Source organism: Corylus avellana, chromosome ca10, assembly GCF_901000735.1.
Source record: "Corylus avellana chromosome ca10, CavTom2PMs-1.0".
Lineage (NCBI taxonomy): Eukaryota > Viridiplantae > Streptophyta > Magnoliopsida > Fagales > Betulaceae > Corylus > Corylus avellana.
Window position 1 is genome coordinate 14,187,249 of NC_081550.1, and position 15,407 is coordinate 14,202,655.

The following is a 15,407-nucleotide window of genomic DNA, read 5'->3' on the forward strand; positions in this document are numbered from 1 at the left end:
TTTAAATATAACTTGTCCACCTAATTGTTGTGCTTGCATTTCTTCCGAGCAACAATGAAAATTAACAAAAGCATCGGTCAATGTTTTTTTTCTTCTACTCGAGAATCGAGATAGTCAAACCTAATTTAAATCCACAAAAAAGGTTGTTCTTTTAAGGAAGAGGTACAAGAAAATTACTAATGTGACAAAAAAAAAAAAGTCGAAGAGAAAAAACTTTGAAAAAATTAAATCCTGGAGTTTTTTCACGACAAGGGTAATAAAGTCATTTGACCTTATACTGTGGCAATCTTTGTCTCACATATGCACCAATTAAGTTTGATTTAACAGAGAGAAACAAGGAGGGAAGGGGGAGAGAGAGAGAGAGAGAGAGAGGGAGAGTTTTACCTGCAATTCCAAAGAGGTGCCCATTCCCTGTGAAACCCCATTGATTCTCTGAATCCCGTAGCTGGGATCAGAGAGTCACTGTCTCATACCCTTGTCCATTTCTTGAATTTAATTTCATTGGAAATCGTTTTGCATGGATTTGAACTTCTAAGAACAAAAAAAGAATTTAAAGAAAAAACTGCAAATTGAAGAAGTGGGTTTCTTGAGGATTGGGATTCTCTGAGATGGGTACGTCCCAAAGTGAGGGAAGAATGGAGGGGTGGCTATATCTCATACGCTCCAATCGGATTGGGCTTCAGTACTCCCGCAAGCGATACTTCGTTCTCGAAGGTCACTATCTCAAAAGTTTCAAATCAGCTCCTATTTCAAACAACAAGGTCCATGCACATGTTTTTCTCCGTCTGTTTTCAGTTCTTTTGCTTCTGTGTTTGATGTTAATGTTGCTGAACGAGTTGCTGGACGTGTAAAATCGCTGTATTATGTTTTTTATTTGGTGGCGTTTAGGCGTTTGATTGTTTTATGATCACCTGTTGGTTGATGATGAATAACATAGATTGAATGGTAGGATATGAAATGAATAAGAGGTTTTTATGGTTGGGTGTTTTGATCGAATATTGTTTATGGCTCTATCTGTATTTGAGATGTTTGCTTTTGCTTTTCAGCTTCATTCTAGCTTTCCCCGGATTTCAACTCTATTACATGTGGCCTTAAATGGTCACATGGAAATATATTGATACATTCACTTCTTGTTTCTACTTCACTTGATGTGCAGTAAGCTACTTCCTACTTCCAGTTGAAATTTTTGTGACAATTAATGTGATTTGGAATTTTAGTACCCCTAGCATTTCTCTATTTCTAAACTTATTGTTGTATTATGTATCAGTGAACTTAATTCAGCTTGTTTGAAGTAGTGAGCGATTAAAACACTGGTTTCACCTTTGTTTTTCTTGGAATTTTTTCCCTTTAAATGTTCACCTGCACAATTGAATATTATTCCCTGTTGTTTGATGATGATATACGCGTGCTCGTAATTTGAAGCTGGTTTTTTTTGTTTCTCCCTCCTGACTAGATGATGTGTTTTTTTCTTTTTGGGCTTCCTAAAATATATGGAAGTTTTTAAAAATAAAACCATTTATCCATTTAAGTTCCCATATTACCCTCAAATTCAAGCCCACATTTTTCAAATTTAAGCTAACATTAAAAAAAAAAAAAATAAAAAAAAAAAAAAAAAAAAAATCAAACCCAGCTTTCTTGGCCCATCCAAGGGTATTTCAGGAATACAATGATTAAAATGCATGGCATTTGAAAGTTTTCACCATTGTGGGATGGAGAGAGTATTGTTTGTTTTCTCTATAGGGAAAGAACCTAACAAAATTTTCCATTAAAATAAAATAAAAAAGAAAAGAAAAGAAGAGGAAGAAACCTTGCCTTCAACAAATGATCTCTGTTACCCAAACCAAGCTCTATAGAAGTAACTTAAGTCACTGGATTTCCCTCTTTTTTTTTTTTTTTTTTTTGCTTTCTCATTAACATCCTTTTAAAACAAAGGGCTTAATGATTTTAAAGAAGCTTTTATTAATATTTAGCTGTTTGGATTCTACTTTTACAAATCTGTGCAGATTATCTGTTCTTTAAACATCTTATTGAGGTTCTCCCGCCCCCCCACACCTTAATATGTGTTGTTATTTGGTGTGTATCTTGCTGTTGGGCAATGTGATCAAAAGTCTATTTGATTATTTAGTCCATGGATTAGTATCAATCAAATATGCACGCAAACTGAATTGGAGCTGTTATTTTGGTTTGTACATTTTTTTTATAAGTCAGTTTTTTTGATCCAAGGGAAGGGATAAGGAAGATTCGAACTATTGACCTCTGCATCATGAGGCGTGGTCCCAGTGCCAATTAAGCTACTCCTTGGAGTTTTATCTACTTTTTGAAATGGGAATGTCATCTTATTTATATCCCTCCTTTCTTTTCTTTTTTCTTTTAACCAACTTTATAATGTTACTGGCAGAAGAACTAAAAGAGAAAAGCCTTGATTTCATTTATTTATTTTTCTCAGGATCCTGTTAGAAGTGCTATTATAGATTCTTGCATTCGGGTCATGGACAATGGGAGGGAGAGCATTCATAGAAAAGTATGAATGTTATGCAGTATTTTTGCTTTGGTGGTGATTTATCTTTTAGTTTATATTCTCTGATTAGCATTTGGCAGTGATATATTTGTAATGGCATATATTTATACCTGTGGCTTGCAGGTATTCTTCATATTCACACTTTATAATACTTCAAATCACAATGATCAACTAAAGGTTTGGTAATTATTTATCATAGAAAAGCGTCGTAACTATATTGTAAAAACTGTCGTTTTTATCTATAATTTTCATGCTTAAGTCATGATTCTAAATATCATAGTTGGGAGCAAGAAGTCCTGAAGAAGCAGCAAGATGGATTCATTCCTTTCAGGAAGTAGCTTTAAAGGTTATAAACTCCTCCATTTTCAAATCTACTGTAGAACTGATACCTGTAAGAGGCTCATGCTAATGCACATTTGCAGGGTGGTCCTGGCATGGGAGATAATCTCGTGGGTTGTTTCAAGAGCAGATGGCAGTCCTTTAGGTATAATAACTGTATTATACCAGAATTCTTGTTTGGGAAAAATCACAATTTCTTGTTGTCTTGGCCATCTAATCTTGTAATTTTGCATGGTCAACACAATGGAGATAACCTTTGAAACTTCTTGGAAAAGTTAGTGCCTGTAAGTTATGGCTTGGTGTTAAAGACGACAACAGTTGCACCACTTTGCTGGATTTATCTTTGTGGCCTTCGTCTGATATCTTTATATTTATTTCCCTTAATTAATTGTTTTTGGTACTTAAAAAGGTTTTTCATGTACACAGATTCAGTGGTTCTAGCAGGATAAATCATTCTAATTCTATTGACTGGACTCTTTGTTCTTCCACACAAATGGATCCTGTAACTTCTGATGTTATTGCTCCTTCATCTTGGACGATATTTGGTTGTCAAAATGGTAAGAAGGGAATTTACAATATGCCGTTGTAGTTAGCTGAAGTTGAATGTTTAATTTATAGGTATTTATGCAGGGCTACGGCTATTTAAAGAAGCTAAAGATAGGGAGTTCCATGTGAAGGTTGGTGGATTTTCTATTCAGCACTTACTAGTTACAAAATACATTTCCGTGGTTAACATGTTTCTTTCTTCAGCAGTGGGATGATCATCCCGCTATAATGGCTGTGGGTGTGGTGGATGGAACTTCAGAAGCCATTTTCCAGACGCTTATGTCTCTTGGTCCCTCAAGATCTGAGTAAGTAGAACATCCCATGTCTTCTTATGTTGCAGCCTCATATCTGATTAAAATTCATAATATCCATGGTTTTGTTACAATGTTAAAGTGGAAACCTATAAGCTTGCAGAAATGGGATCTTAGGATATATAGTGCAATCGAACTTTTGATTACCAACGCTTTATGGATCCCCCTGCCCCACAAAAAAAATAATAAAATAGTGCATTAATTTTATTGAGGCCTTCATAATAGTCATGGTGGCATGTGCTTGCCCAACTGGAGCTTAGAGATTTGCAGAAATTTAATCTGAACTCTGAAAACAAGAGAAGGAAATAGTGGACGGGATGGAAAATCACGTGGTTTGGGACTATGCCTACTAGCAAAGACCATTAGAGAGAGCTCATCAGCTCGCGCTATATATATGCAAATTATATAAATTAGAGCATTATAATGTCAAGGACTTAAATGAGTTATGCTACTACACTTTCATCCCACCTCCATTCCACTGGGCTGATGTAGTAGTGCCCATCAGCTCTTGTTAAAAAAAAAAAAAAAAAAAAAAATCCAAGAGCTTATGGACATTGCCACATCAGCTCAACAGGATAGGGGTGAGATAAGAGTTTAATATTTTTAATTACTTGACTTAAATTGGGTCCATTGAATCCCAAAATCTGGAACATTGTTTAATCCCTGATAATTCTTAATGCATTAACTTTGCGTGGTTCATTTGTTTTGGCAAACCAGCATACTTAACTGAAGGTTAATATATCTAAACTTTGGCTGCCAGGTGCCTTTGCAGACGTCATTTGAGATTGTTTTCCACTATTATGCAGCTAATTAATATTATTAAGTTCTGCAGATATTCTATTATTCAACATATCATATGTCAGGCTTGTTCTTTACTAAAATTAACTTTTCAAATTTACTTGCAGATGGGACTTCTGCTTTTATAAGGGCAGTTTGGTTGAGCACCTTGATGGTCATACTGATATTATCCACAAGCAGTTATATAATAATTGGTTACCTTGGTTAGATGATGATCTTTGATGTTAATGAGATATGTTTGATGGAAAGTTTAAGAGTATGGTATCTTTTCTTTTTGGTGGTAGTTTCTGTTATTGACATATAATGCTATGCAGGGGAATGAAACGAAGAGATCTATTATTGCGACGTTATTGGAGAAGGGAGGATGACGGAACATATGGTAGTGGTGTTTTGGAGGAAATATGTAAATACTATGATATCAACTGTTCTAGTTGAATCAGAAGAATAATCTTTTCTTTGGTTTTTCCTGTAACAGTTATTCTCTACCATTCCGTGTTTCACAAGAAGTGTCCACCTCAGAAAGGCTACATCCGTGCCTGCCTTAAAAGTAACGTATGCTTAAAAATTAGTCCGAACAAAATTCCTAGACCTCAAGATATTATTGTGATTTAGTTATCATCATCATCATTGTACAATTCCTATAATTTTGGTGTATTTTCCCTTTTTTGCCTTCTAATAAGATTGAATTACTTATATAAAAAAAATCCTATAATTTTGTGGCATGCATTATGAGTTTAAGATTGTACCTTTGCCATTGCTTTAGTCTTTGCCCAATTATGCAACTCATGAGTAACTATAGCGTGTTTAGAAAGAAAAATAAAAATGAAGAAAAAATGGCACCCTTGGATATGGTAGTCATTATGAGGTCCTAATCTTCACTGCTGTGATTGCATTGTTCAGAAGTTACCAATGGAAAGAATTGGGGGATGACAGTTTGCACACTCTTACAGGTGGAGGATATGTTATATCGCCTGTGAACCATGGGAAACAGTCAGTTGTAAAGCACATGCTTGCTATTGATTGGAAATTTTGGAAATCTTATCTACGACCTTCTTCAGCCCGATCTATAACCATCCGTATGCTTGGGAGAGTTGCTGGTAGCTTTCAGCTAGATGGAACTTCTTATGTGTGTATCGATGATTAGTTCATATAATATGATATTCTTGATACTTTTCCTTTAATACGCAGCATTACGAGAGATGTTTAGAGCAAAACTAGGAAATTACACTTCTCCTGATTTCTCATCTGGAGAATTGACAAGAAACATTAGGTTGAATCAGACAGAAGGTGCTAGCACAGTTGATTTTCGAATACTGACAGGGGATGGGAGGACAAAGGAAAATATCACTGAAGAAATGGAGAAAACACCTTCAGAACATGGAAGCCTTGTTAGCTTGAATGATGCTTCTGATGAATTTTTTGATTTTCCAGAACCATCAGATTATGATCAATCTGAAAATATCCTGACTCCCGATTTTGGTCCGGATATGTACTCTCAGGTACAATATGTTTTAAGATTGTTCCTGTTGCAAATGTAAGTAGTAAAGGGAATCTAGAGTAGAGGCTTTTTAATTATGATGACTTCTTCTCGTGAAACTGGTATTTGATTGATGCTGGTTCCAATAATGTGCTTGAATCATGGTTAAGAATGGGTGGAAGCCACAAAAGGCACACCTCTTTTCAGAAAGCTTAGTGATTAAAATTGTAACTAAGGGAACCTAGAGTTGGAAGTGCAGTCCCTTCTGCTGTGATCTCATCTTTTTAGAACCTATTTTGAATTGTGTTGGGATATAAAGCTTTTATATCTAGAAAGAGAATTTTAGAGAAAGATTTATTTTCAAGCTATTCCCAAAAAAGTGTGTTTTGGCCTTTTTAGAGCAAAAAAGTCAAAGAAGTACTTTTTGAGTTTTTTTACCAAACGGACTCATTTTTGCTTTGCACAGTTTCTTATGTACTAAAAGTATTTTTTTAAGCTTCTTAATGAAATTCCAAACAGGCTCTTAGACAATCTGTATGTGTGTGTCTGAATAATTTGCATTTGAATCATGCTGAAATGATGGGAAGAATCCACATAAGACAAATAGTTTCTCAGACACCCAATTCTAAAGTCTAAAATTATCAACAATTGGATCATTATGATCATTGACCATTAACTTTTGTGAACCTTTAGGTATTTGTAGAACATAGTTGAGAGGGGTGGGTACACAAAGTGGCCTTGCCTTGGAGGAGTTCCTCGTCATAAAAAATAAAAAAAATAAAAAAACGAATTACTGGTAATTCAGTGGTTTTCGCTGCTCTTTATATCGTTATAACTATGCAAATTTAAACGCATTATGCTGAACTATATATCTTGTTGAGAATCATTACTGGGTCTTAATTGTTCTTAATTGTAAGCAATTTAACCACTGTATCAGTGTATTACATCCTTCAGTCTTGATGCAGTATAGCATGTGGATATTAATTCTTCACTGCTTACTTTAGTATCATTTCTTATTGTGCACATAACTCACTATGCAAAATTGTCACCCATTTAGGCCTTTCATTTTTGGTATTCATTACTAACTAAATTTCTGCTTTAAGAAGTGATGTTAAAATTTGTATGCATTGGTGTTTTGGCTTCTCACTTTGCTCCTATGAAATTTGGATTACAGGATATACGTCAACCGAAGTTATCAACTGCTGCTGGTTTTGTGAAGAGATTGCATGATCTTGCAGGTGATTCAATGTTTGATGATCATTGCACTATTTAACATGACTTGATTGCATATTATTTCTTCTTCCCTCAAGTAGTTTTCTTTGATTTCTTCCTTGTATGATTTGATGATGGCTGGAGATGACTTGCTGCAGTTCAGAAGAAGGGCTATATGGACTTGCAAGAGATGGTAAGAGAAGACTGTATCCCATGCTGCTATGGGACAACTCTTCCCAAAGATCCAACTTGTACATTAGCTAGCAGTTGGACAGCAGCAGATCCTACCACTTTCCTAATTCGTGGAGAGAATTATTTGGAAGACCATAAGAAGGTAACCATAACAAAATTTAGTAATGATAAACCCAAACTAAATCTCTAGAAAACTTTTGCTTGTATGTTTGCTAAGATGTTCATCATGCTCACCGATTAAAGAGGCAACAAATTGCTTGCAATCATACGTAGAATTACATCATTCTGGAATGCTAGTTTGCATGTATTTGGGGATGAAAACTAATTTATGTTTATGGATTGTTAGAATTTCTTCCATTTGCTTTTTGTGTAGCATGTTTCAAGTACCAACCATTCATATGATTTTTTCTCTGCTTGTCCCAGCAAAGATATGTTAAGTTAATAGTTCTCAGAACCATTAATAGTGACAGTATTTAGACCATGGATATTAGTTGCTAGACTGCTAGAGTTCTTAATCCATTGTACTCCACTAAATAGTTTTGATTTTGTTGCTCTTAAACATCTCCAAAGCTTCAATTCATGGCTAGAATTATAGATTCAGTTGGTGATTCTTATTTACTTTTTCTAATGTTTCGATGTTTACTTTATAGGTTAAGGCAAACAGCACCCTCATGCAAATGGTTGCTGCAGATTGGCTAAAATCTGACAAGCGAGAAGATGATCTTGGAGGCCGTCCTGGGAGCATTGTTCAGGTTCATACTAATTCTTATTAGTTTAGATTTGATGCCCATCTATCACATGTTAAATTAATTGCATTCATTGCATTTGCATATTGTCTTTGTGATAATAATATTTTTTAAAAGCTTTGTTGTGCAGAAATATGCAGCACAGGGTGGGCCAGAGTTCTTCTTCATTGTAAACATACAGGTTGATTTAGTCTTTTGTTTGTGCTTATATTATTCTTTTTTCTGTTGTTGTGGATCAACAATAATCAAATTATTTACTGTGACCAGGTCCCAGGCTCAACAACATATAGCCTAGCTCTATATTATGTAATGAATACTCCTGTGGCAGATGCACCCTTGCTAGAGAGTTTCATCAAGGGCGATGACGCATATAGAAATTCGAGGTTTAAGCTCATACCATATATATCAAAGGTTAGTATAGTCCCATGGGATTAGAAACTACAGAAATCTCAGTGCATAAGAGGATTAATCTTTTTCCCCACTTTATTTTGTTGAAGAATTCAGAAAAGCAAGTTTTATGTTTAAGATTACTTACCTAAACAAGGCAGCGTGCATTTCTCACTGGTGTTGTTACATGATTATGTATTATATGAAATTAATTTTTACTTTTGATCAATCTCTCCCCAACCTTCTCCATTTTCTGAAAAAATATTTATGCTAAGACTCTGTTTGTTTTGGCGTAAAATGATTTCTAGAAAATATTTTCTGGTGTTTAGTGCAACGGAAAATAATAGACAATGGAAAATATTTTCGGTTTGACCGAAAAAACTTATTTAATTTCCGTAAAATGGTTTTCATTTTTGAAAACTATAAACTATTTTCTGAGTTTAAGCTTCTCATTTTCAAATGGGCAGACCCATCGCCGGTACTCCCTCGAGACTCGCATGGACCCAAACAGGCCACTGCTGGGTCTTAGTCGGGACCCCGCCGGAACACGATGGGGACTTCGGCTAGGCCATTACTTGGACTTTGCCGGAACCTCGCTGAGACCCAGCTAGGCCACCATCGGGACCCGATTGGGCCACCCCCGAGACCCCGCCGGAGCACAACCGAGACCCCGTTGGGACCCCGCCAGGACTTTGTCAGGCCACCATCAGGATACCACCAGAACTCAATCGAGACCTTGTTGGGACTCGCTGGGACCCGATTAGGACACCGTTGGGACCTGATCGGGCCACCGCCAAACTGGTTGGAACATTATCTTAATTTAAAGTTTAATATAATTGAATGAAGGGGCTGGCCCAAGTGATGGAGGCCTTAGTCTTTAAGGTTTGCCCCCTTCAAGGTCCAAGGTTCAACACCTTATGGGTTCAAACAATCTCTTGGGGGGCCACAGCCCTTGATGAAAAGCCAACGATTTAACCAGTTCAGTGTAGGGAAACTTCCGAGGGTGTGGTGCACGGGCGGGGGTTTACTCTGCAAGGGTAGATCCGAAGGGTCTTGCCTTGGAGAGGTTCCCCGACATCAAAATATATATATATATAGGGGAAAATCCACTTTACCTCCTGAAGTTTTAGGAGTTTTTCAATTTGAACCCCAAAGTTTAAAAATTGACAATGTACCCCCTAATGTAAAGTAGATTTTTACCTATTTATAATTGTGATTTTCTGTATACACCAAACGTTGGAAAATGTTTTCAAAGAAATCAATTTTCAAGAAAATGTTTTCCGCTGAAAACATTTTCTGACGGAAAACCTTTTACGTTGAAAGAAACAGAGCCTAAATTGGAATATCTTCTCTTTTTGCTTTTGGGCTTTTATGTTTGCTTGATCGCTACTGAAATTAGCAATCAGTTTCATATCTTTCAAGTTCAAAGTATTGCTTTATTTGTTGAATTGCATAGATCCTCGGAATTGCCAGATATATCTCCTGGGATCTGGGTTTTCAGCACTGTATGCTGCCCACAGCAATATGGGAGCTGACATTTTGCCATTCTGCTCTCATGCATTCAGTTGCTTGTACATGTTAAATATTATTAATTTATTTTTAGGATTTACTTGTCTAAACTGAACAGCCTCTCGGATCTGTGAAAATTATTATTTTTATATGGCCAGTATTCTTCTGTTTGTTAGCTTGAAGTGACCTCATTAGGTACTCTATGCCGTATGAACCTCATTTATCATCAATGCATGGTGCTTGGGTTATGAGAGTTCGCATTTCTTTTCACAGGGTTCATGGATAGTTAAGCAGAGTGTAGGAAAGAAAGCATGCCTGATTGGTCAAGCCCTTGAAATTAATTATTTCCACGGGGAGAACTATTTGGAGGTAAGTTTTCTAGAATTGTTCCTGTAATTTCTTTGCTTTGTCCTCCTGTAAGACAGAGAGATGGGTATGAGCTATCCTTTTATTCCTGCAAGTAGCCCAAACTTTGATCACTTCTGTACTCTTTCGATGGGAGCATTTGTTCTGTTATAGATGGACAGAGAAAGGGGTTTTGCTTGCGATTTTATAAGTGCCTCACTGCCAGAAACGGATCCTCTCCATTTCATTTGAAATGGAGAGGAACCATTTAGGCAAAAGGGTGGGACATAATTGTCTTTCTCTTAAAAGATGAGGGTTTCCCTCACTGCCAATCCGCATCTATTGAGCATCAATTTTCTTAAAAGCATAAGATATGTGAACAAGATTGTTCCTGCTATTAAGTGAAAGTTCATATTAACTCCTCTGTGCCTTGGTGTGATTAATTGAGATCTGGTGATAGAACAGAGTAGAGAGGACTATGCCAAAGACACAGATATCCATTCAACATTTGAATAATTACATTAAAAATTGTGTGATGTGAGTTGTCACCTTATAACATATTCTAATTCTGGAAATGACAATCATTTCAGCTTGGGATCGATATTGGGTCATCAACAGTTGCAAGGGGTGTGGTCAGTCTTGTTCTTGGGTATCTTAGCAATCTGGTTATTGAGATGGCATTTTTGGTACAGGTAAAACTAATCCAACTTTTTTCTCATTGGCTAAACTATAATTTAGTCCCTTCCAAGAAATTTTTTAGATTGAATGTGATATTTCTGATACATCTGTTAATGTGGCTCCATTAAATGTCACGTGGGACTCTGTATGATAACTGAAATGATGCCCTATTGAAGGTCATTAATTTTTTTTTTTTCAAAAGGGAAAAGTGCCTATGAGATGGGCATGGGCACCCAAAGACAATTATTTCAGATTAAATTCATTTTTAGCAATCTGATATCCTTGGTTGATGAGGGTGGTGGCAACTGCAGAATGCATGGCTGATGGCTGATTTTAAAATTCCTTGAGAATTCAGCTTCCACTTTTACTCCCTGAGCAACCCCAAGCCCCACTTCCCTCTTCCTCCTCAGTAATTCTAATGGTTTCAAAATCAAACCTTTTGCACACAACAATGGCAACAAGCTCACTTCCTTGATTGTCTACTCGCTTTACATCCTGATCTACTTCCTCTCATGCTCCCTCGTCTCTCTCTCTCTCTCTCTCTCTCTCTCTATATATACTTATATATATATATATATATTTTTTTAATTTCTCGCTGGTTACACTTCTTGAATCCTCTCTATATTCTTTTTTACTTTTTTTATTTTTTATTTTTTTATCTTTATTCTATTTTTTCATATGAATCTTTGTCTATTTTCTAGTGTTGAAACTTGATAGTGTTCTAATAGAGGAACTAAATTGTAGTTCAGCCTTTTCATTTGTATATGCTGCAAGCTCCCTGATTAGGTCTTAGGTTCAGAGCAGTCACCTTGATGATCATATTCTTCATTCTAATGCCTAAATGTCATTTTGTCCTGCACAGGCCAATACATCAGAGGAGCTTCCTGAGTATCTTCTTGGAACCTGCCGTCTAGACCATCTTGATGCCTCCAAAGCAGTATTACTGAAACGATGATTTTCTCCCCAATACGTCCAAAAAACCCACCAAGATGTTGAGGTTAGAGGGTTGAACATGAAACATAGATATTGGAACTTCAGGTTGTTTGTGCTCTGCACAGTTACCTGCAGCAGTCATTCTTTTACTCAACCAAATTGAAATTAGCAGCAGGTTCTTTTGCTGTAAATATCATTAAAATTGATAAAAAAAAAAAAAAAAAAAAGGTTTGTAGCAAAGATGGCATTTCTTGTTAGTGCTGATTCTTTGATTAGATTTATGATTGGTGTAGGTATAGCATATCCTCTCTATTTGTTTTGTTCACTTTGGCAGTGTTTTCTCTCTTCGCTGCTAGTGGTTATTCCATATTGCTTTGAGCACTAAACTCATTGAAATAAAAAGTGCTGTTCTTTCACAATGCACTTGCAAACTGTTTAGGAATTATATCCATATGTAATATACATAGAATTACATATATTTGAAATTAGGAATAAGAGCACGTCACTTAATATTGATCATATTCATACATGGTCCTCCTAGACTAATGTTTCAGATCCAAGGCACTGTGTCTAGAGAAATGCTAGGCCTCATTCTCCTATCTTTTTCTTCTTTTTTTTTTTTTTTTTTTTTCAAATGGATTCAAATCCATCATTGGATTTGTGGTTTACATATGGGTCTTATGTATTCAATGGTAGATTTTTTTTAAAAAAAAAAAAAAAAGTATGGAGATGGTTAGGAGAATGAAGCCTAGACTTTTTCCTGTATCTGCCTTGTTTTGCAACTGAATACAAGTGTCTTATCTGCCTTGTTTTCCTTCCCTCTCCTTCCCTCTTCTATCTCTCTTCCTCTCTCTCTCTATTATGCCTCTCACCGGTGATTGTTTTTCTCCGGTTTTATCCATCGCCTTGTGCGATTTATCCCATCTCCGCCAGGAATCCCAACACCAGCCTCTCCTCTGACGCTCCTCCGCCTCCTCTGAGCCGCGGCTTCAGCTTTTTCGTTCGGTTTTGTCGTGGGTCTACGATTTGGATTCTTCGTAGTCCGATCTCGTTCCCCATGGCAGCCCTACCACCTATCACGCCCATCCACCATCGTCTCCGGCTTCATCTCCTCCCTTCGCCGCGTCTCAACCATCTCCACCGCTGGGGTTGCTGATTTTTGGTTTAGGAGATTTTATTATGCTTTTATTTGCTTGTATTTGTTGTCTCTTTGTATTTCCTTGTGTTTTTCTGCTCACTGTGTTCATTTTCTGGACTAGATCCTTGATCTGGCATTTGTTTGTATTTTTTACAGAGATCTTCTCATTTTCGACTACTGATGGTCGGCTGTGTTGTTCTTTTCCGACCACTGATGGTCGTGTCGACTACCCTTTGGGGTGTTCCGTTTACTGAATTTTGCCGTTTATTACAGCCTTTTTTGGCTGTTTCGGTTCACTTGATGGGCCGAGTCATTTATTTGACTCATTCCCAACTGTTACTAGAATTTCTCTGTCGTTTTCATCTTTAGTTTGTTTTGGGTCTATTGTTGGGGAGCCCACTCATTTTTCGTTTTTAGGATCGTCCCCTCTTTTTTCCTTTCGGATTAGGAGTGAAAATGATCATTCCCTATAACTCCTTTCTTATTCAATTAGAAAAAACAAATAAATAAAAAATAAAATAAAATACAAGTGTCTTAGCCATGTGAAAAAGGATGTTAATTTTCAGTTTTATAAATTACTTGGAAAAAGGTTGTATCCAAATGCATCTATGCTCTCTCTCTATCTGGGGGAGGATTTGTAGATTTTATCCAAATCCCTATGGGAGGTGTTAGAGCAATTTTTTGTCTAACTGTTTCTGGTATGGCGTGAGCTACACGTTCTTCGAGGTGTGCGCGTGATAGATTCGGAATGTGCTTGTAATGCTTCCTGATGGCTGCAAAATAGTGAGAGCGTCAAAGGATCCACTGGCGTCTATGTCGGGGAAACTCCGATGCCTAAGTCAGTTCCTTAGAGAAGAGCAATTTGATAAACAACACTCAATAATTCAATGTAATCAAGTATTATCAATATCAGAGAAATATTCAGATTCCTTAGTACCTTGTGTAGGGGCCTATTTATAGGTTTAAGAGTTGAAATAGGCTTGAACTGGTTCTCCTGAATAGTTATCTCCTGAAGAGTTGAGATAGACTTGAATTAGCTCTCTTGAAGAGTCATCTCCTGAAGAGTTGAGATAAACTTGAACTAGCTCTCCTAAAGAGGTATCTCCTGAAGAGTTGAGATATATTTGAACTAGCTTTCTCGAAGAGTTGAGATAGACCTGAATTATCTCTCCCCAATCTAGACTTTGAGTAAGTCTCTGTGAGATAAAGCCCCACTTTAATTGTACCTTTTGCTATTTAATTAATAGCTTTATGGGCCTGTCATTGGGCCTAAGGCCCAAAACCTGATGGGCTTGTAATGTGTGAGTGTACTTGAAGCTCTTTTGTTCTGTTCATGGCATCGTCTGTGTTCTTGAGAGTACCCCCCCAACTCTCTTCTTTGCATGAGAGTGAAACCTGTCATATCTTTTAGGACTTGGTTGAAGAACCAAGTATTCTTCTTCATCCATAAACCTGCAACCCTGTAAACCTTTCTCCTAAAATAACAATTCCTGCAAACATCATTAATTCATGTACCCTTCATAACCGAGTGTGTAAACCGAGAATCAAACTCGACCTTATCTACTGGGCTTGGCGAAAACAGCCAAGCTCAAGCCTTTACCTGTGAAAAGGGAATTAAACCCAACGTTATCTACCAGGCATGGCTAAAACAGCCAAGCTTAAGCCTTTACTTGTGAATCGGGAGTTAAACCCGATTTTGCCTACCGGGCTTGGCTAAAACAGTTAAACTCAAACATTTACCTATGTATCGGGAGTTAAACCCGACCTTACCTACTAGGCATAGCTAAACAGCCCAACTCAAACCTTTACTTGTGTTTCCTTCCTTCTTGGGATGGCATGGCCTTGGGTTTCCTACTGTCTCCGGGGGTGGCCTAGCTATTCTTGTTTTTCCTTAGGGTTTTCTCTATATAGCCTTGTTTTTCCTCAAGATTTTCTCCCTTGTTTTTCCTCAGGGTTTTCTCCCTAGTTTTTCCTTAGGGTTTTCTCTGTATAGCTCTGTTTTTCCTTAGGGTTTTCTCCCTATATCCTGCTACCTGAAAAAGAAGGGGCATCAATGGTCTGGCGATCTTTAGACCGGGGACACTCTGATGCTTAAGTCAGTCTCATTCTTTTATTAAAAATATCCATGCCCCCAAAATTCAGGGGATACCATGTCTCTATGAAAAAGTCTGAAAGCAATAACATAGTTGATAAATATAAACCTAAGAGAAAATAAGGAAGTACAAAGAGATACCACTAGCCATAGTTTTTGTATTCCATTTGTTGCCCGGGTGTGATA

General features: G+C 36.9%; 1 protein-coding gene across 4 annotated transcripts; it reads left to right on the forward strand.

The window, feature by feature from the left end:
- Positions 1-367: 367 nt before the first annotated feature.
- Positions 368-12,369, forward strand: LOC132162734 (protein ENHANCED DISEASE RESISTANCE 2). Of its 4 annotated transcripts, none has more exons than XM_059572955.1 (21): positions 368-761; positions 2,447-2,521; positions 2,642-2,695; positions 2,799-2,864; positions 2,941-3,002; positions 3,284-3,414; positions 3,488-3,534; positions 3,608-3,708; positions 4,620-4,715; positions 4,827-4,891; positions 4,988-5,059; positions 5,463-5,609; positions 5,701-6,011; positions 7,164-7,227; positions 7,360-7,535; positions 8,044-8,145; positions 8,270-8,320; positions 8,407-8,550; positions 10,309-10,404; positions 10,971-11,072; positions 11,921-12,369. In XM_059572955.1, the coding sequence occupies exons 1-21, from the start codon at positions 609-611 to the stop codon at positions 12,011-12,013; spliced, it is 2,208 nt and encodes a 735-aa protein (XP_059428938.1). In that variant the 5' UTR covers positions 368-608; the 3' UTR covers positions 12,014-12,369. The 4 variants fall into 4 exon arrangements, with proteins under 4 accessions (XP_059428938.1, XP_059428939.1, XP_059428941.1 ...); XM_059572956.1 differs by having other exon boundaries at positions 3,611-3,708; XM_059572958.1 differs by having other exon boundaries at positions 660-714.
- The last annotated feature ends 3,038 nt before the right edge of the window (positions 12,370-15,407 follow it).